Below are 21,920 nucleotides of genomic sequence, written 5' to 3'. Positions count from 1 at the left end.
GGCAGGGTGTAGGAGGAGAATTTGGAAAAATTCTAGGTCCCTACACAGGTTTGTGTTAACATTTTTGGTTTGAGAGTGTCCTACATTCCTGTGTCCCTCAATGAATGATAGAGAAATATTGCAGCAGAGTTCACCTTTAAGTACCCCAGCAAATATGTCTCCCATAACACCTAAAGTGTTTTTGTTCATGCAGCCTGAATAGTAAATTGTTTACATTGCAGTAACTGCATCCCTGTTGTGTTGTAATTGCTGGAGAGGCTTTAGTATAACATCTGCTGTACATAGGGTTTGTGGAAAATGGATGGATGTTCCCAGTTCAAACTAGGAAGGAATTTTGACATGTCTTTCACACTTTTACAAGCTTGCTCTCCTGCACTTATGTTATTGAATACATACATTTGTAGATTAGAGGGAGCTCTCAGTTGATAAGTACATTTATTCTGGCTCACTTATAGACATTCCTTATAAGAAGGAACAGCCATTTACAGCCAGTTACCAGAGCTCGTGTATGCAATAAACACATATAGCTGCTTCCATTAAAGTGGATCTAAATGCTAGGTGTTTTTTTATCTTAATTCATTCTCTGCATTACAATAGAAAATACCCAATACCGTTCAATGCCCGTGTCCTCAAACACTAACCTATGGTACCTTGTCACTGCCATCGGGTCTAGCATGAATGCGCTGAGACCTGAGATACAGACTTTGACAGTTTATTCCTCTTCATTTCCAACCACGATCTGCAAAGGAGATGGCCTTTTGATTGACAGCTCTTATCTTACTGTCCCTGCAATTTACAGGCACAAGCGAGGCCACATGAAGGCAGAGGAAGGTGAACATTCTCACAGAAATCAGCACATACACTAGAACTGGAAGGGCAGCTTTGCATTGTGTTGGGAAACTACAGGGACAGTGAGATCAGAGCTGTCAATCAAGAGTCTGTCTCTTTTGCAGAGCAAAGGGCAGGGCAGCCTTGCGTTGTGTTGGGAAACTACAGGGACAGTGAGATGTGAGATCAGAGCTGTCAATCAAGAGTCTGTCTCTTTTGCAGAGCAAAGGGCAGGGCAGCCTTGCATTGTGTTGGGAAACTACAGGGACAGTAAGATAAGAGCTGTCAATCAAGAGTCTGTCTCTTTTGCAGAGCATGGTGAGGAATGAAGAGGAATGAACTGTCAGTCTGTATCTCTGTTTCTGCTGCACACAGAAGCATGGGATAAAAAGCAACATACACTGTAAGAGTTAGGTGACCGAGCTGTGAAAAATAATAAAATGTGACACTTCTTTAACATATATTGATAAGACTTACAAAAAGCTTATAAAAAAAAATAATGTAGAAAAACATTGAAAATACCGTACATTCCCTTTTAGAACAGGCATCCTAGTTTAACACTGGTCAACCACTTTTAATAGGGGACACCTAATCAACCAGTTTTGCAGCACCAGACTGGTTGCTGTCCTTTTTTTATTTCAAATGTTATTAATGCTGTTTAATTACATTTTTCTAATAGGCTTAAGGATTGGGAATGAATGTCATCTGTATGCCCTTTTATGCTACATTAAGGCATAAAAAACTATACCCATAAAGCCAGACAAGCAAACACTGCCGTTTTTTTCGAGTAACTCCTGGCATACTAAAAGGCCATCTGAAAGATGAATAGTAGTGAACACATTTGGAGAAAACTAAGCCACTCACAGTTAGGCTGTGACCTCCTTTGCAGCATCTCTGAGGCTCCTTTGCCTATGACAGTCCTCCGCAAATTACCTCATTATACGTTTATTCCTGTACAGTCCTGCCTGCATCTGGGTCCTTCTTAATCTGGCAAAATTGGCCATGTAATTGCCCACACAAGCTTTCTGAATCGTTTCTGCACTTTGCAAGACCAATTGATTTAATGCTGACTTATTGTAACAAAGGGATTTTAGCAGAGGCAGCTGGCTGCAGAAGTGTTACTCAGCTGTAAGCAAGTCAGTGCCAAACTTCTACAAGCAATGGGGACTTCCAGCTGCAGAGGAAACACTGGAACCGCATCTGTTTTTCGGACGGATTTGAGTTGTCTAAGAGTCAGCACTGCTGCTGTTTGCTATGATACTGAATAACAAATATAATTAGAGGATATGGTGAATAGTCAAACAACTTTATAATATGGTTAATCTACAAATGTATGTATTTAATAACAAATGTGTAAAATAAATCTGTGTTTGTGTACATATACATACTGTGTATATATATATATATACAGAAGTCTATTATAACTATCTATAACTCTCTATCAATCTGCTGTAACTAACTATACTAGAACCCTCTCTCTCTATCTCCTACAACACACTACATAGGGCCGCGGTGTCAGCTTGCTGGCTTCATATATATATATCTATATATATCTCTATATATATATATATAGAGATATATATAGATATATATATATGAAGGCAGCGCACCACAACACATGCCTCATTCTGAGCTGCGGTGCAGGTCCACCAGCACCTACTGTACTTGTGCTTTGGGGTGCCGTTGTAAATGAATGTACTGTAGTGCATCACACAGAGTGCTGTTTTTTTAATGCCTTGTGGTAATGCTACTGTGTGAAGCCAGCCCTAATGTGTTTTAAATACAGTTGAAATAAATACCCAAATCCGTGTTTATATAAGCTCCATGTAATACTCTGCAGCAGCACATAGATAGTAGGTGGTGGTGATCAGCCAATCAGGGCTGTGTTGCTTTGCGCAGTGTTGTCCATCTAACAGGTCACATGCTTTCATGTGGGAAAAACACAGGGAGGACCTCTTTTTTGTTTTAAAAGATGCTTTTTATTGAGTTTTCCAAGTGTCAGAGACACAATAAAATAACAAACAACCTTCATACATACAGCAACATAACCCAGACAATTATGCAATTATGCAGTATCTACATCCTTTTCACAGATCAGAAAAAACATAAGATTACAAGGTTACACTAGTATTTGGTTACAAGATTCAATGCGTGGTAGTCACCCTCCAACACAGGGAGTATGTACATAGGGAGTTGGAGTCAGCCACATGTAGTCAATAGGGTACGAAATACATCAGGGCTTCAGAGGACCTGGGCATCACCCCATTTTGAAACAAGTGAGACAGAGATTTAATGCCTTTTGAGGACCAGAAGGCGGCCGATGGTAGGCGCTGCAGCTCTTGGAGGGCGGGATTGCCCCATAAGGGGGAAGTAGGAGAATGGTACCAATGGGATAGTGATAATTGATTGATAACATATCTTAGAATACGGACAGTCACAGAAATCATGACTGCCCCTTGGAGCTTTTGGTTGTGAGTGACCCCCCTATAGACAACATTTTGAAGGGATTCAAAGGAGGTTAGTATGGCTGCTTCAGTTGCCGTGCAGGCGTTCCCAATCTGGGGGACCAGCCAGTCATGAACCACCACTAGTTGGGATGCGAGGTAGTACTTAGGAAAGGCCAAGCCTGCCATCGAGCGAGGGAGCTGCAGCACCTCCAAGGCCACCCTAGGGCTACAGCCCCTCCACAGAAATACAGTGCTAATAGAGTCAATTTTATGGAAATAACTTTTTGGGACATAGCAAGGGGCATTCGCTAGGATATAGAGCAACTTGGGGAGGAAGTTCATTTTACTGATATTGACTCTTCCCATAAGGTCCAGTGGTAAGTCCATCCACTCTTTAGTCTTCAAATGAAGAGAGTCAATAGTCGGTGTCAAGTTATTAGCAATATAGGAGGAGAGGGGCAGCTGGACTTTAACACCCAAATATTTAAATTCATTCGCAACCCTTAGCGTGGACACAGGGTGAATGTTCGCCACTGTAGCGTCATCCAGGGGAAAAAGAACAGACTTGTCCCAATTAACCCTGAACCCTGAAAAGGTTCCAAATAAGTCCAGTAGCTGGAGGAGGTGACATAGGGAGTAATTCGGATCAGATAGATAAATCAGCGTATCATCTGCATACAGGGAGATTCGCTCCTCCAGGTCACGTATCCTCAAGCCATGTATAGAGACAGACTCCCGTACCCTAATCGCCAGAGGCTCAATTGCCAGGGCAAAGAGGATGGGGGAACAGGGAGGACCTCATTAATGTGTTGCTGCTCCTTTGTCCAATCAGCTGGCTGGGGGAGAAGCGCTAACTAAGAAGGTAGCGTTTGAGCTGCCATTTTTTTTCCCCCCATAATCTCAACTCACATGGGTAAGTACAATTACTGGGATTTACATGGGGAAGGGTAGAGGACATGAAACATTCTTGCAGCTATTATTATTATACAGGATTTATATAGCGCCAACAGTTTGCCCAGCGCTTTACAATATAAGGAAGGCATTACAATCACAATACAAGACAAGATGGTAAGGGAGTCCTGTCAATGAGGGCTTACAATCTAAAAGGGAGGGGCAAGTGATACATAAGGGAGGTAGCTGTGTGGGGATGAATAGTTTGAGAAATTGATAGTTCAGTGGTTAGGTTGAGGTGGCCTAAAGGCAGTCAGAGTGGGAGATAGTCGGACAGGTTGGGGTAAAGAGTTCCATAGTATGGGAGAGAATCTAGAGAAGTCCTGGAGGCAAGCATGGGAGGAGTTGACGAAGGACTAGAAAGCAGGAGGTCTTTGGAAGAGCAGAGGTGATGGTTAGGGTGATACTTTGAAACAAGGTTTGAGATATATCCGGGGGCAGAGTTTTTGATGGCTGCGTGGTATTTAATATTTAGCATTTTATCCTTTGGGTGAGTGGAAGCCAGTGCAGGGATTGGCAGAGGGGGGTTGCAGACACTGAGCGATTGGTTAGGTGGATGAGTCCAGCAGCAGCATTCATGATAGTCTGAAGGGGGAATAGCCTGTGTAGAGGTAAGCCAATGAGGAGGAAATGGAAATAGTCAAGATGAGAGAGAACAAGTGAGTGGATGAGTAATTTAGCGGTTTCTTCGGTGAGGAAGGGGTGTACTTTGGAGATGTTACGAAGGTGAAGGCGGCAGGATTTGGATAGTGATTGGAAGTGGGGAAGAAAGGTGAGGTCCGAGTCAAGGATGACACCAAGCACCTTGGAATGGGGGAGAGTTGGATAGTTGTGTTATCAATCTCAAGGCAAAAATTGGGGAAAGGTGCACGGGCGGGAGGAAATATCATGAGCTCAGCTATAAAGTTCAAAATATGTGAAACGTTTAAAGTGAAAAGTATAAATATGATATGTTCATATATATATATATATGGAAATGTAAGAACAATTGTTGCTGTTATAAAAAAAAGGGGAAAAAAAGAAAGATTGTTTCCTTCAAAAGTGTGTTGAACATGATCACATGACTGCATTTCCTTCAACATGCTGCCAAACAGACGCTGACATATACAGAATCTCTTGGCAGCACTATTTGTATGAGCGTACTTGCCAACAGTTGAAAACAACTTCAGGAACTTTGCTGGGCAGGTGCATATGTACATAATATATGAAGGATGTGAAGTGCCAACAGACACCATCTACATGCAGTCAGGAGACATGACCACTTTATTTTCATTTGCCCTTTCTACTATATATTATAGACATGTGTGCTATAAAACCAAGAGATACTTGTAAAATGGTTTCAAATCATGATTGTTTTCACTAAGCTTCAGCTAGTGGCAATACAACTACATAAAAAAATATTTCAAAACTGATTTATTTTCAAAAATGATCTTTCCGTGTGGTTTATGTGGGTGATCATGCCTAGTGATAGGCTTTTACAAAGATTCAAAGCCGAACTCTAGGAAAACAACTAAAGAATAAATATATATAAAGGAAATGTTGTAACTTCCAAAGGATTTGTGTTTCTGTCCATCCAGACCTGAGATTGAAACAGTCGTGTCTCACAGGAGAGCCAGGTGGATGATATCCTTTTCTTTGTTACAGTTATAGAAGGAATACAGTGGTGTCCTTTTACCACCAGTGCAGTGAAAGAGCAGCAGCAGACGTATTAAATTATCCATGTGTTTACTTTAATCTCTCCTTCTATAAGCATGTTCCTTGTCAGCACATGTGCATACAGCACACTGGATTGGCTCCAAGTGCTGCTATATAGGGGGAATATCAAAGGCTGACACTAAGTCAAATTCAGGTAGTTCAGTTGCATTAAAAATACATTTAATGATTTGTGATATTAATGTTTGGAGTTCAGTTTTTAAAAAAAAAATTCTTTATTTGTAAACAAAGTGGTGGGATACAGAGATAATTCACATCGTATCTGGGCCACATGGCCGCACATTAAACCAAGGCAATGAACAACCTGATGATTAGTGCAGTGCCAAAAACAAACATCGGGAACCTTTCCAATCGAACTTCTCAAACAATATCAGAGAATGTAAAGTACATACATAATATAAACAAGAACAACACCAGTCAGGTTGGACTCTCTTCCACCCCATGCCCCTTTGGCATTTTGTGGTATAAAACACAAATAAGACAGTGTTCAGTGGCAGATCGCAAGACCCAGCCCACCGACGTGGAAGGCCAGCATCAAAGCGGTCTACCCCAAACTACACACATTAATTAAACAAAACAGAACAAAACAACACAACACAGAGTAGGAAGAGAGTGAGAGATAAAGAACACGTAAGGAAGGGTAAGGGAAGGTTCCAGGTGTTGGCCAACTCCAGTGCGTCCGCGGGGAGGGGACATCCGATCCCGTGTCAGGTGAGGAGAAGGTCGGGGATGGCGGCTGGAGTGGAAGTGTCGCCTCGTCCGAAATGCCGGAGGCGTCGTGATGAGGAGAGGTTCGGGTATGTCCCGTCGGGGTGGAGTGTGCCTGTGTCCCGGGCTGCGCATGCGGCTTAGGCCTCAAGTCCTGGGGGGACACATACGCTTCCATCCTGGACTGCTTCTTTTGGCTCGTGGGGGCACGGGGTGTCTTCGGTGCCTTCCCGGTCCGCTTCATGGGTTAGTGGAGTGTGAGGGAGGAAGATCTACTGAAAAAATATCTCCCGGGTCTGCAGAGCTCTGGCGATTAGCTTCTGCTCGGCGCCATGTCCAGGCCACGCCCCTTCTGGAGTTCAGTTTTAATGTACATTTTAACAGAGCAAGAATTACACATTTTTATATAATTTGTATAAAGGAGACAAATGTGAGGCAAAAGCATGCTGCTATAGAGACTATGGAGACAGAACATTCCTACTTTTCACATTTATGCTGCAAATTTCAAGTTATCTGCAAAGGAATATAACTGGTCTTGGGGTGTTTTATGTCCACCATACAGTATTGGCAGAATAGGCAGTTGGTTATTAGAGGCTGCATGGAGTAAGGCTGATTGACACAGATCTGTGCCTGGATGCTTCAGATAATTATTTCACTTAAAGAGATCCTGTCGCCAACGTAATGTCAGGTAAAAGTAAAGAAAAGTTGAATATTTTTTAGCGTTTTTCCTTCCCATAAACTATTTTTTTTCTTTCACATTCATTGAGGGACAGAAACAATTGGGTTATACTGCTGCCTAAAGGAAGATTTGGACAATTTCAAACAAAAAAAAAACCAGCCAGGTATAACCTCTCTCACTCCCTGCTTTTCTCCATTTTTTTGCTAGTGTCCTAGGAGGATGGGCATTTTTCCCTCCTCATAATAGCTTAACTGTATTTTTGCTGGCCTTTTTTTTTTCTACATTCAGTTTTTTTTTCAATCAATATTTTAAGCTGCAAATATCTAAATATGATTGTGCTAGTCTCTATGCAAAGCTATCCAGATCTATGTATCCTCAGAAATAGCTATGGAGACCATATTCTGACCCTCCTGGTACCTCTTCTGTTACTAGCAGCTATTTTGTTAGCCTTTAAGGCCTGGTGTTGTACCTTGAGTTTCATTGTCCCTTTCTTTGCAGTGCAACATATCTGATTCTAGACACATGGCAAGCTGTCACGCTGTATTATGTCCTTCTCGATCCCACTCAAATGCCTGAAATTAGGCCAGGTTGCAACCTCGATTGCTGACTCTGACTGCAGAGGACAGAGGTGTACCTCCACACCTTTGCACACCAGCCAGTTTAGAGTTAACCTATCCATCAGTGAGCATTGCTTCCAGCATCTGTGTAGGGTGAAGTTTTTAAAAACATTTAGGGCCCATTCACACCACATCCAGATCATCTCCAGAACAGACGAGATTGCTTCCGGATCCAATGTGTAGTGCGCACCAGTGCAGTCCGTTCCAGACCAGACCAGAAAAATACTGCTTGTCTTATTTTGTCTGGTCTGCAATGCACTGTAACTGCGGGCAGGTTCACACAATTTTTCAGACCAGATCTGGTCCGGAAAATGGTATGAGCCTGTCCTAAAGCGAGATACTGGTCTGTATTTGTTACCCCTATGAATAAGCCTATGGGTGAAACATGTGAGAGGTTGTAGCTGGTTGGGGCTGTGCAGTGCTGGTATTGCTTTATACACTTTTATTCACTGATATACTGGATTTGCTGTGAATTTCAATAAAGTCTGAAGTATTGGAATTCTCTGGATAGTGCGTTCTCTTCGTATACTACGTATTTTATAGTTGCTACATCGTGTATTTACCTGGGTGCCTGTATTTCAGCTTTAATCATGACACTGATAGACTTGGCATAAACATATTTTTTCTAGCCAATAAACTGCTAGCTTTTTGTTGGAGACACATTCTCATTAAAGTAGTGTGTGGCAATAAAAAAAAACACTATCAGTAATACCACCAACTAAGTGAAAGAACAACTTTTATTGCACTATCGCAACAATTGAGGCTTTTATGAGAAATGTCAGCTATAGCATTCTCCCCCTCATGCCTTGTGTATGAACCGGCTCAGTATGAACTATTGTAGGAAACATGAAGGCTCACACGAATACCCATTAAAGCTAAATTCCTGGCAGATATAAAGTTGAATATTCCTTTAAAAATAATAATACAACTAGCATAAGTACTTGAATCTGTCTTGTTGCAGGCCTCTGTCATGCCTTGCACAGCAGAACTCTGGGAGATGTTGGCAATCCACTACTTTTGGGCTATTTAGGCTCTGCAAAATGCACGTGTTTTGAAAGAGAACATGTGCATGTAGCAGAGAGGAGAGAGTTAACCGAGCAGAGCTGAGAACTTATCAGTGTGTTGTTGCTCCTTCATTGTCCAATCAGCAGGTTGTTGGCCAGGAACTAACATCACTGTATTCCTTAAAAGATTTTACACTTTCTATGGGACTTTTGAGGTACAAGCAAACAGATCCATCCAAACAAATATAAAATAGAAGATTTATAAAAACAGATCATTAAGACATACAAACTTCCCCTCCATTTCTAAATGTTTTGCCTCTATTGAAGGGCCACCAAGGTATCAACCCTTTCTCTTAATGCATTACCAAACATATATAATGTCCATATGTCAAAGTAATTAATAACATGATGGTGGGGCAGAATTTCCTTGACACGTTTCATGGAAGTACTATCCCCTTGTTTCAGGAGGACCAAACATATACGATACTTGAAGTCTTCAAGAATTTTCTTTCCATCTTTCATGAAAACACCTAGAATTACCCATATATCTCACATCCCAGAAGTGAAAGTGTGTAGGGGAGGACCCCAGGCAATAGAGGACAGGGGATATCTGGATTTAGCCAGTGACCTGCCAAGGGGATGATTACACACCAACTCTAAGATGTAAAACTGGACCATCACTCTTAACCAGTCCTCTCTGCAGTACACACCTACCCCCCCTCTCTGGCAAGATTCTCCCGTGTAGTACTGTAACCCTGCTGGCTAAGCTGTCTGACTTACAAACACAAAAGTGGCTGGACAGAATTACAAATCCTTTGGCAGATAAAACAATCCTGAAATGTGTACTTCAACTGTATTTAGTTGTTTGCCTGAAGTATAGCTTAATTAATTTTATCTACACTGCCTGGACAAAACAAAAGTCACACACTCTAATATTTCTTTGGACTGCCTTTAGTTTTGATTACGGCACGCATTTGCCATGGCATAATCATAAGCTTGTGCAATGTCACAACATTTATCTCCGCATTATTTTTTCAGCAAGATCTTGTAGTGATGATTGGAGAGTCGGAACACTATTCCAGCAAATTATATAAAATTGTATAGTACAGAAATTGGATGAGGAGAAACATTTTTCAGTACAATTGTAACAATGGTGACACATTATATTTACTTTCAATTATTTATTTTTACTCGGTAGTTGGTACAATTGAATTGTAATTCTGGTAGGCAGCTTTACACAGATTAGGCTGTTGTATATGTTTAGTCCCTAATTTGATGTAATGTTGACAAGTGATAGGTCCACACAATAACAATGGTGCGTTTGCTCAGAAGCTTGTCATTATGAATATTATGACACTAGGGGGAGACTTGTTTCTGCGGAATACTTTGACAAAAGCTATTTGTACTTTCCAAGTGATATTCAAATACCAGCAAACAAGTTGATTTCTGTGCTGATGGAAACAATTTGTATTGTGCTTTTCTGGTTAGGCAAATCATGAAGTAAAAACTTCATCAATTTCTGTTTTTCATGCAAACCATCCAGGATATATAATAACATTCTTCCTCCGTTCTGATAGAGGGAATGTGTGCTTCAGTTTCCGTTTGTTACTTCCGAGTTTTTTTTTCCCTTTTTCTTGGAAAGTGAAAAGAAACACATTTTGTATTCTTAAGAAAAGCGACAGAAATCAGTGTAAACACTTGGCAGCAGGAGAAGGAACAGTCCGTCCGCTCAAACACATGTCTTACATCTTCCTAACTCCTCCAGCTTAAAGAAATACACTGATTGCATTCATCCTCAGCCTGGGGAAACTAGTGCAGGACTTAGTTAATATGGCTGCAGCATGAAGTTGAGTAATGACCTCCATCTCTGCTGTTATGCAGGGAGGAACAAAAATTAAGCTGTGACCTACTGAAATGATGATGCCATAACAAAACCATAGGAAAGCATAGCTAAGCCCCCAGAAAATGCAATATATTGCAGCTTGCCAGTGTAATGTGCAGTGGTGATGCACATTAAAGTGACACTAAAGTCAGGAATTAAATCTTAAAAATGCATTCAAACTCCTTAACCACTTCAAGACCATGCCGTGACAGGGGAGGGGCTGGATTCCCCCCCTCCCCGCTCCTCCAATGCTGACTGGGGGAGGGGGCGGGTAGAGCTGGCTCTGCCTCTAGATAGGCAGAGCCAGCTCTCACTCACGCAGCTGGGCGGATCCAGACATAATTGTCGGGATCCGCTTCAGCTGCGGCATCTCAGTATACCGCGAGCATGCTCACGGTATACTTCGGCATCTCAGTATCCCGCGAGTTGTTGCTCGCGGTATACTGAGCTTAGGGTGACGGGAGGACGCTAGTTTGTGTCCTCCCGTTACCCTAAGGAGAACTATGGGGAAAAGCCCTAACCCCATAGTTCTCCTTCAACTATTAACACTAATGTAGCTTATTTGTGGATTACTCCTGTATAGCTCCTGTGTTTAGTGTCACCTGAGATGTAAAATAACCAATACATTGTAGAATGTTCATGTAGCAAAGTGACTGTTCCCTTAGCTTGGTGAAAAATGAGAAGCTATGTTAAAGGAGAACTATGAGATGAGTGATTTCCACTCACCTCATAGTTCTAAGCCGACCTGTGACACAGACACAGACTGTCACAGGTCGGCTCAGTAGATCGGGAGGTGAGGAAACACATACCGGGTTTCCCTCACCTCTCGATCCTGTCACGGCTCTCAGCCGTGACAGGGGGAGGGGCTGGATTCCCCTCTCCCCGCTCCGATCTGTCAGCGCTGACTGGCGGAACGGACGGGGGAGGGGGCGGGTACAGCTGGCTCTGCCTCTAGGTAGGCAGAGCCAGCTGTCACTCACGCAGCTGGGCGGATCCCGTCATCTACGTCGGGATCCGCTCCAGGTGCGGCGTCTCAGTATACCGCGAGCTGTAGCTCGCGGTATACTGAGCTTAGGGTGACGGGAGGACGCTAGTTTGTGTCCTCCCGTTACCCTAAGGAGAACTATGGGGAAAAACACTGAACCCATAGTTCTCCTTTAATGTTGAACACCAATCATGTGCAGGGAAATGTAAAAAACTGAATTTTGCCTGCAAGTGATTAGACGTCTAAAATGAACAGGACTTAATTTTGTTTACTATGCTAAGTGAACATTCTCTACTCATTAAAATGTATGTAAACTCCAACAATGAACTTCTTTTATTTGTTCCTTTTTACTCTGTTAAATATACCATGTTTTTTTTTTTATATCTCTTTGACTAGTACAAAAAATATGCACTGAGCTTGTCAGAAATTCAAAGTTGTCCTGGGACTTGTTCACTTTTCCTGTGTTATCTTAAGAAGCCTCCCTCCTACTTGTTTACTTGGACTACAGAACAGAGTTACTTTTTATGTTGTTGTGGAAATGAAGAGAGGGGGAAGGATTCAGTAGGTTAGCACAAGACAGGTGGGCAGGGCAGACACCATTTCATATGATTTCAGCCCACAACAAAAAATTAGGAACTAAGTACATTTCTGTAATTTTGTCTTTACTTAAGTTAACATAGTAATACATACAATGTTGTTGTTTTTTTGGGGGGAGGGGCTAGGCTCTCTTTTGGCAATATAATTTGCAAAAAAATAATGTTATTTTCTATGGACTCTATCTATAGACAAATGTTTTACCAGTTTTGACCAGTGTTATTTTTTTTAAAAATGCATGCCAAAGTTATTTGTAAGTTAAAACATTTTTTTTCTAGTTTTGAGGTTAAATAGAAATACATTTTATTAGGGAAAAAAAACTTAATTAAGTTTAATTAAGTGATGTCATATGCAAATCACAGGCCACACCTAAGATCTACATCTACATACATTGTTACATTGAATTACTCAATGACACTTGCACATTATCTCAAAATGCAGCTGCTCCTGCTGTCTAATGCCAAAATGTCTAATGCCAAATATAATGTCCAAAGCAATTACAGGCTGGGAGAGGAGCTAGACTTAAAAGATGCATCCTCAAAACAGTGTTGAGGTTTTTTTAGGACATATCTTTTTCATTCAAAATCCTCAAGTGATTAAAGGGATAAGACATTTTTTTTTTTTGCAAATCCACTTTAAATAAATCAAGCTCATTGTCAATTACTTTGTTGAATCTTTGGCTGTACTTAAACAAAAAGGAATGCAAATATCAAGATTACAACAACAAATGTGGAAATGTTTATACTCTGTGGGGATTTATCAAAACTGGAGCAGACAAATTCTACAACCAGCTTCTCTTTTCAGTTTCTTCAGTTAAGCTTTGAAAATGAAAGGTGGATGCTGATTGGTTGCCATGCACAGCTGCTCCAGATTTTGTCTGCTCCAGTTTTGGTCAATTACCCTCCATGTGTTTGGAAATGTTTATTAATATTATAATTATAGATATAATAATATTAAAGTATAGTAATTATTAACCCTTCGCGACTAACGACCGGCTTCTCTGGGGTCAGCGGGAGCTGAGGAGGAGGTGGGCGAACCTCCGTTCGTCGATCCCCTACCAGTTCTATGGGACCGGGAGTGATGCAGATTGCATCACTTCCGGTCCCATAGCTGTCATTGCTGGGCTCCTGAAGCCCAGCTATGAGCTATTGAAGTGCGATCTGCACTTCAATAGCTTATTTAGAGTGTAAAGGTGACACTAGGGGTCTTTTGGACCCCCAGCATCACCTTAAAGAGTACCTATCACCACCATCTGCTGTCACTTGGGGGGCTTGTAAGCCCCCCCCTATGTGATAGCAATTAAAGTAAAGTAAGAAAAAAAAAGAAAAGTTTCTAATATTAACATTACATCAAATAAATCTAAAAAATGTAAAGTCCCCCGCGAGCACGCGCGTCGCCACGTAAACACGCGTCGGGTGCGCCTACGTATGAAAACGACGAACGCGATACACATGTTGGGTATCGCCGCGCATGCCGCAGTGAGAGCAATAATTCTAGGGCCCGTATTTTTGGGTATCTCTAAATTGATGAAGTGTGGGGGCTTTTAAAGCGTCGTCTATGGAGTTTTTGGGGTACTGAAGTTTTTCGCCATTTCACAGACGCACAATTTTTTACTTGGGCACATTGGGTATCTATTTACTCGTTGTAAACTCATATTTTATATTTTATTTGGGTCATTTAAGTAAATTTTTCACAAGGCCTCAGTCATGAAGGGGTTAAGTCAGTGTGTGGATCACTTAATGGCCAAAGTTTTTGATGACCAAGTCTGACAAAGATCCCAGAAGCAGGGAGTCAGGCGAATAATTTTTTTGCTCACTGTCAATTATACGCTGTCATCCTTCTTATTTATCTGGAACATTGAGTGTGAACTCGGCACCTCTGTCTCTTTAGGTCCTTCCACCCACAATGAAAATGACAAGGGGTCCGCCTGTTTGTAGTGAATTTTTTATGGGAAATGTAGCAGTGAGACAGTATTGGGAGCTTGTTGTCTGAATCCTTTAAAAACATAGGAATCTGCTGGGTTACTTGTGTTGGCCTTTTTAGCATCCTTTTTATCCTTCAGTTCATCCAAGTGAATGTACCAACTCATGGACAGAAGACAGACAGCTAATGCAAAACTGTCTGCTGCATTTCATGTATGGAACACAATGATGCTCTGTGTCTTGGAAATCAATAGCTGTTCTATTCTCTTCCAGAGTCCTGTTCCAATGTGGTTTGCCCAGGGACACATTCTTGTGTTGTGGACCAGACAGGAAGTGCCCATTGCGTCATGTGCCGTACATCCCCTTGCCCAATGCTTGCGTCTGACTACATGCTGTGTGGGAACAACAATGTCACCTACCCCTCCGCCTGTCATCTTCGAAGAGCTACATGTTTCTTAGGACGTTCTATAGGAGTTCGTCACTCGGGCAACTGTGCAGGTATCTATGACCATTTTTTAGTTTATATAAAGGAGTAGCCTGTAAGGATATTAGAAGTCCACAAGATGTTCTCTGACTATATTTCAACACAAAATTTCGGTCAAGTGTGCCCTTTATACAGTACACTGAACTCTAAGTTGACCAACCACATCTTTACATTCAATACAAAAAGGCTTACGTTATCCATTCATTTCCAGGTCTGAGGCTGTCAATTGCAGTTATCATTTGGATTCCTTCAGTAGTACATTTTAATATCATATGGAAATATAGCTATTAAAGGGCATGGCCTAAATTATATTTGTAACATACTTGCTCCTACTGAATGTTACTCACCACGACACACATACGATTTGCTTTTGTTTTAATTTGATCATAATTTATATATATAAAAGCATCTTTTTTTGCATGCTACATTTGTCAATGCCTTTTTTTTTATTTGACTACATTTAAAATCAAATTTACGTTTGTTGCAGAAAATCACCATTGTTTTTAATTATTTAATCTGTATACAATGAAAGGCTGGATCAAGAAAATATCATACCACACACATCACATTTAAAATGAGGAAAAAATGTTCCACTCTACTTGCAGTCCATTGATTGCTTCCTTCAGGCCCATAACCGACGGTCCCTACCTCCATACAGACCTGCGGCTCAAGGAAGAGTCTGAGCATTGCATCCGCAATCCACTGAACACAGGTGCAATGTTCTACAGACTCCAATTAGAAAAAAAATAATAAATGCACATTTTTGTTTTCATCAATCTGTAAGCATTTATTAGGTTTTTTTTTAAAAGGTTGAATTTTAGGGGCAATATGGATGTGTAAATGCAATACTGGCTGCTATAAGCAACTATATCTTAGGTATCACCATTCATGCTGGAGTAAGGGTCATAATTCTAGGGCCATCATTCATGGGTAACTTAAAATTGATTACCTGCAAAGACTTTTAAAGGGTTGCCTATGAACAATTTTGGGTACCAGAGTTTATTACAATGTTAGAGGTTGACATGTTTGGTATGTCAAGCTATTTGTGCGACACAACCTCATTTTTTATATTTTACCAAAAATTAGGTAATATTTTGTGTGCATTAAAATTAACTTTAGCATATTTTTGTACTAATAAATAAACTAGGGATGCACCCATACCAGTTTTTCGGTTACGAGTACCGATATTTTTTTCCCTGGTACTCGCCGATACCGTATACAGATACCGGAATTCCCATTAAGGAAGCCAGGAGGCGTGTAATGACTCGCCACCTGGGAGCCGGGAAGCCGGTCAGTGTGTGAAGACTCGCCACCCGACTTCCCGATCAGCAGGGAAGCCGTCTCCTTGCTCCCTCATCACTAGGTGACGCGGAAGCATGGAGCTGGCTTTCTGGCCAATCAGAAAGCCGGGCAGCGTGTAATGACGCGTTGTCCGGCTTCCTGATTGGTCACCTGGTGATGCTCCCTCATCACCAGGTGACGCGAAAGCATGGAGCTGGCTTTCTGGCCATACAGGAAGTCAGGCAACGCGTCATTACACGGCACCCGGCTTCTTGATTGGCCAGGAAGCCGGCTCCATGCTCTCTAGTCACCAGGTGACGAGGGAGCCCGAAGCTCAAGTATACTTGCCCAAATACTAGTGTCGGTGCATCCCTAAAATAAACCCGTGCTCTAATATCATTTGACATACAAAATTACAGCTACCACTATTGTATTCTACAGTGTCTCTGCTTTTCGAAAAAAGGAGAATGTTTGGGAATTTTAAGTAAACTGCAGGTAAAATGTGCCTTTTAAAATGTGTGCACTGGACTCTGGGTTAAAGTGATAATCTTGCTAAAATATTTACATCTTTGACATTACTCTTTTATTATATCAAGGGATTTCAAGCAATTTAACAAATATAATCCCTTAACCCTGTGTCTTTTGTCTACTGTGCTTTGAGTATTGTCATTACAGATTAAGGCAATTGTTTATATTCAGCTTGTCTGTAAACATTAACTGCGTAGAAGATGTATGAACAAGATAGGTGTCTGCTCTACATACTTGTTCCAATTAATGTCTTCACTTCCAGGAAAAAACAGTTCTATGATGCAATGCACTTGTGTAATCAGTGGGCATCCAAACCTGTTCAAAACAAGCAGCCCTTGCAAAGGTTTAGCTAAGCTATGCCCTTACTGCTTATTATTGTTGATTCTAGACAGCCAATTGAGAAAAAAGAATGTACATCTATAACCCCAATTCCAAAAAAGTTGGGACAATGTGTACAATCTACATAAAAACAGAATGCAATGATTTGCAAACCTCATAAACCCATATTTTATTCACTATAGAAAAAAGAAAACATATCAAATGTTTAAACAGAGAATATAGACCATTTCAAAACAAAAAAAGGTCATTTGAAATTGATGGCAGCAACACGTCTCAAAAAAGTTGGGACAGGGCCCTGTTTACCTCAGTGTAGCATCCCCTCTTCTTTTAACAACACTCTGTAAACGTCTGGGAACTAATGAGACCAGCTGCTGGAGTTTTGGGAGAAGAATAATGTATAATTCTTGCCAGATATAGGATTCTAACTGCTTAACAGTCCTGGGTCTTCTTTGTTGTATTTTCTGTTTCAAGATGCACCAAATATTTTCAATTGGTGAAAGGTCTGGACTGCAGGCAGGCCAGTTAAGCACACGGGCTCTTCTACTATGAAGCCATGCTGCTCTAAAACCTGGATATATCTTTCAGCATTGATGGTGCCTTTCCAGATGTACAAGCTGCCCATTCCACTCATGCACCCCCATACCATCAGAGATGCAGGCTTTTGAACTGAGCACTGATAACAACCTGGAAGGTACTTCTCCTCTTTAGTCAGGAGGACACGGCACCCATAGTTCCCAAAAAGGAATGTCAAATTTCAATTCAACTGACCACAGAACAGTTTTCCATTTTAAATGAGCTTTGGCCCACAGAAGACAGCAGCATTTCTGGATCGCCTTTCCATGATAGAGCTTTCATTTGCATTTTTGGATGGCACGGTGAACTGTGTTCACAGACAGTGATTTGTCCAAGTATTTCTGAGCCCATGCAGTGATATCCATCACAGAATCATGCCTGTTTTTAATGCAGTGCTATCTGAGGGCCTGATAATCACGGGCATCCAATATTGTGTTTCGGCCTTGTCCCTTGCGTACAGAGATTTCTAAGCATCTTTTGATGATATTATGTACTGTAGATGATGATATATTTAAAGTCTTGTTGTACATTGGAATATTATTCTGAAATTGTTCAACAATTTTTTAGACGCAGCTTTTCTGCCCATCTTTACTTCTGAAACACTCTGACCCTTTCAGATGCTCTTTTTAGACCCAATTATGTTACTGACCTGTTACCAATTAACCTAATTAGCTGCCAAATGTTCTTCCCGCTCTTCCTTGTTAGTACCACTTACTTTGCCAGCTTTTTGTTGCCATGTCCCAACTTTTTTGAGACATATTGCTGCCATCAATTTCAAAATGACCTTATTTGTTTCTTAAAATTTTCTCAGTTTAAATATTTGATATGTTTTCTATTGTGAATTAAATATGGCTTTATGAGATTTGCAGATTATTGCATTCTGTTTTTATGTAGATTTTACACAGCGTCCCAACTTTTTTGGAATTGGGGTTGTAGATGGATCCATGGTTCACTTTTTGTTGTCTTTGATGTACTGGAAGCACATGCTCTCTACTATGTAATTTAACTTATTCAGAGGTTGTGCCTCGTAGGACTCCACTTATTACATGAGTGCAACGTAGTATAGAAATCATCATTTATAGCTCCTGGAAGCAAGACTTTAAATCAGACGGTTATGTGGAACAGATGCCCTTATTGTTCTGACGTCTTTTGTGCAGTTATAGTGCAGATGCAGACAAGCTGATTGTAAATGAAGCAGTAATCACACTAGCATGGGCCTGTGATGAAATCAAGGCAGAGGTTTATGGTTATATTTGCAAAGCTGCATAGAATCTATGGAGCGTTGAAAAGACTAAATTTTTTTTAAAAGTACAGGTATATTTAAAAATTTAATTTCTTTTATAACCCCAACCACAACTGGTTTCTTTTTTATCCAGTGTATAAGGGTCAGGAATTAAGTTTATAATGTCACTTTACCCCATTGGCTGCCATCTGGGTAAGATTCATATTTTCAAGACAAGATTTAATGTTTTCTTCTGTTGGGTGATGTCAGGATTGTGTCAGATAAAAGAATATTAATCTCATTTTATTTTCTGTTTACAGAGCACTCAAAGTTTTCCATGGATCTCGATGACACAGTGAAGAACTATGTGTGAAGTCATCATGATTTAATAGCCATGACAGAATGAGCACACGGGCATTCCATGTGTATATTGTACATAGCGTGAGGCATATTTATTAACTGGAAGTGTTATTTATATGTATCAGACAGACTCCACTACCCAAGCACACTCCTAACTGAGTTTAAGAGCTAAGCTCTTGCATACTATAAGGTGGTAAAATAGCTTGTAGGAAATGCTACTTTTTATTCATTTGTTGCCACTATGGATGAAGCCCACATTTAAAAGGTCATTTTGAATGTTTTCCTTGGGCAGAGAGATGAATTCCCTCTGTGTGTTCCAGGGTTGTGTGGTGACAAAAACAGAAGGGTCTGTGGTGTAGAGAATATTAGCCTGTACTATGATATAGTTTACTTTAAAGATACACAAAGATGATATTGAGATGACTGCTCTACAGTCAGTTGAAGACACAGAGGAAAGCTAAGCAACATTGTAACACATATAGAAATGAGCTGTTATCCTGTTATTGTCAGGTTATATTACATAGGAATTGGAGACTGTGCCCCTTATAGCAGAACACCAGTGATACACACATGACATTTATTTAGAATGCATTGATTGTTGACTATTGTACCTTATGATATGAAAACATTTGCTGCTGGCATATCCAATGCCAGCCTATGACAGCCACATGGGCTTTCAGTCATTGTATAATCCCCATCTGCTGTTCACAGTTTTGGGTGTACCTTGCCTCCTAAATGTAAAGGTCAGAGACCACAGTGCTATTTTTTTCTATTTTTCTATCTCTTGTGTCCTTCCTCTTTTTTCTATCCATGACAATAAAAAAATAAAAATGTAACATGTATTCACTGTTTCTTTAATTAAATTAAATGGTACTTGCTATAGAAGACTGAGTTGGAATATTAAACGCATCTATTTTTTTTTTTTACACATTATGCATCATTCTGCATATTTAAAAATAATTTTGAAGGGGTTTGTCTTTATTTAAGTGCTCTTTCATATTTTCATATTCAGAGTTTAAGATGTGTGTGCTTGGGTTTTGGTTTTGGCGTCAACATCCCTACTAAACAACTGTTGTGATAAAAAGCAGTTACAGAAAAAGCCATAGGGTCTGATTAATAAAAGAATTGCATTAGAACAAAAGTTAAATTATTGGCAATAGCAGCCGGTCAAATTTCACATTTCATGGTATAGAAACATTTTACAAGAATTCTGATTGGCTAGTATGGCCAACGCCAGCCATTAAAATGCAATCATTTTGCAGTAGGTGTGTGTCTAAAGGCAAAGAGGCAGAATTTCCTAACATTTTGTGTAGAACAAGTGATCCCAGAAGAGGGCCAAAAAATATATATATACATGTACCGATCAGTTATGACCACTGAGAGGTGGCATGAGTAACATTGATTATCTTGTCACAGTAGCAACTGGTAGTGGGTGAGATATATTAGGCAGCAAGTGAACATTTTGTCCGTGAAGTTGATGCGTTGGAAGCAGAAAATATTGCCAAGCGTAAGGATTTGAGCAACCGTAACAGGGCCCACATGGTGATGGCTACATGACTGGGTCAGAGCAACTCTTGTAAAATGTTCCCAGTCTGCAATGGTCAGGACAGGTGAACCGCGCGACAGTGTCATGGGTGACAAGGCTCAGTGATGCACGTGGGGAGCGAAAGTAGTCTGATCCAATAGAAGAGGGACTGTAGCTCAAATTGCTGAAAAAGTTCATGCTAGTTCTGATAGAAAAGTGTCTGAACACGCAGTGCATCGCAGTTTGTAGAGTATTGGGCTGTGTAACCGCAGACTGGTCAGGGTGCCCTTGTTGACCCCCTGTCCACCTCCAAAAGCACCAAGAATGGGCATGTGAGCATTAGAAATGGACCACGGAGCAATAGAAAAAGGTGGCCTGGTCTGATGAATCACGTTTTCTTTTACATCATGTGGATTGCTGCTTTGTGTGTGTCGCTTATCTGGTAGATGAGATGCACTATGGGAGGAAGGCATGCTGGTGGAAGAAGTGTGTATCAAGAAGTGGATAATGTTCTGCTGGGAAACCTTGGGTCCTGCCATTCATGTGGATGTTAATTGACATGTACCACCTACCTAAACATTATTGCTGACCAAGTACACCCCTTCTTGAAAATGTTATTCCCTGATAGCAGCGGTCTCTTTCAGCAGGATAATGCGCCCTGCCACACTGCAAAAATGGTTCAAAAATGGTTTGAGGAACACAATAAGTTCAAGGTGTTGACTTGGCCTCCAAATTCTCCAGATCTCAATGCAATCAGGCATCTGTGGGATGTGCTGGAGAAACAAGTCCAACTTATAGAGGCCCCACCTTGCAACTTACAGGACTAAAGGATCTGCTAGTGGAGCCCATGCAAGGCTCCTAGCTGTTTTGTCAGCAAAAGGGGGACCTACTCAATATTAGGTAGATTGGTGTGTGTGTTTTTTTTTGCTGTCTAGCAAACATTTTAGTTACAGGGGTTGAAACAATATAACACCATTTAACACTGACAGGGGTGCTTAATTTAGCTTTTATTTATATAAAAAGTTTTTTTCTAAAAGAAAATAATTTGTTGCTGTAACTACTTAAAAAATATTAGTTGGGGTTGAACTTTAATTTTTTTGTCTCTGACTTAAAATCCATTTAAAACTACTGTATATGTTCATTTGAGGCTACTCTGTCCCATAGGGTGACAATGGTGCTGTGCAATTTTACTGCAGAATGAGCAGTGTTGTGACACCATTGCAGGGATTTGACAAATAACGGTTTTACTTTCAGGAGAAACAGGTAATATACCTATAT

The 21,920-nt window shown here is 40.7% G+C and overlaps 1 protein-coding gene across 1 annotated transcript in view; it reads left to right on the top strand.

Moving 5' to 3' along the window:
- FSTL3 (follistatin like 3) overlaps positions 1-19,378 on the top strand; it is a 39,719-nt gene extending 20,341 nt beyond the window's left edge. The window contains exons 4-5 of the mRNA XM_018560571.1: positions 14,604-14,828; positions 19,078-19,378. Of these exons, the coding sequence (XP_018416073.1) occupies positions 14,604-14,828; positions 19,078-19,130 (278 nt within the window). The 3' untranslated portion in view covers positions 19,131-19,378. The remainder of the gene's footprint in view (positions 1-14,603; positions 14,829-19,077) is intronic.
- Positions 19,379-21,920: the final 2,542 nt, after the last annotated feature.

Source organism: Nanorana parkeri, unplaced genomic scaffold (assembly GCF_000935625.1).
Source record: "Nanorana parkeri isolate BGI_ZX_2015 unplaced genomic scaffold, ASM93562v1 scaffold466, whole genome shotgun sequence".
Lineage (NCBI taxonomy): Eukaryota > Metazoa > Chordata > Amphibia > Anura > Dicroglossidae > Nanorana > Nanorana parkeri.
This window is presented reverse-complemented; position numbering and strand designations above follow the sequence as displayed.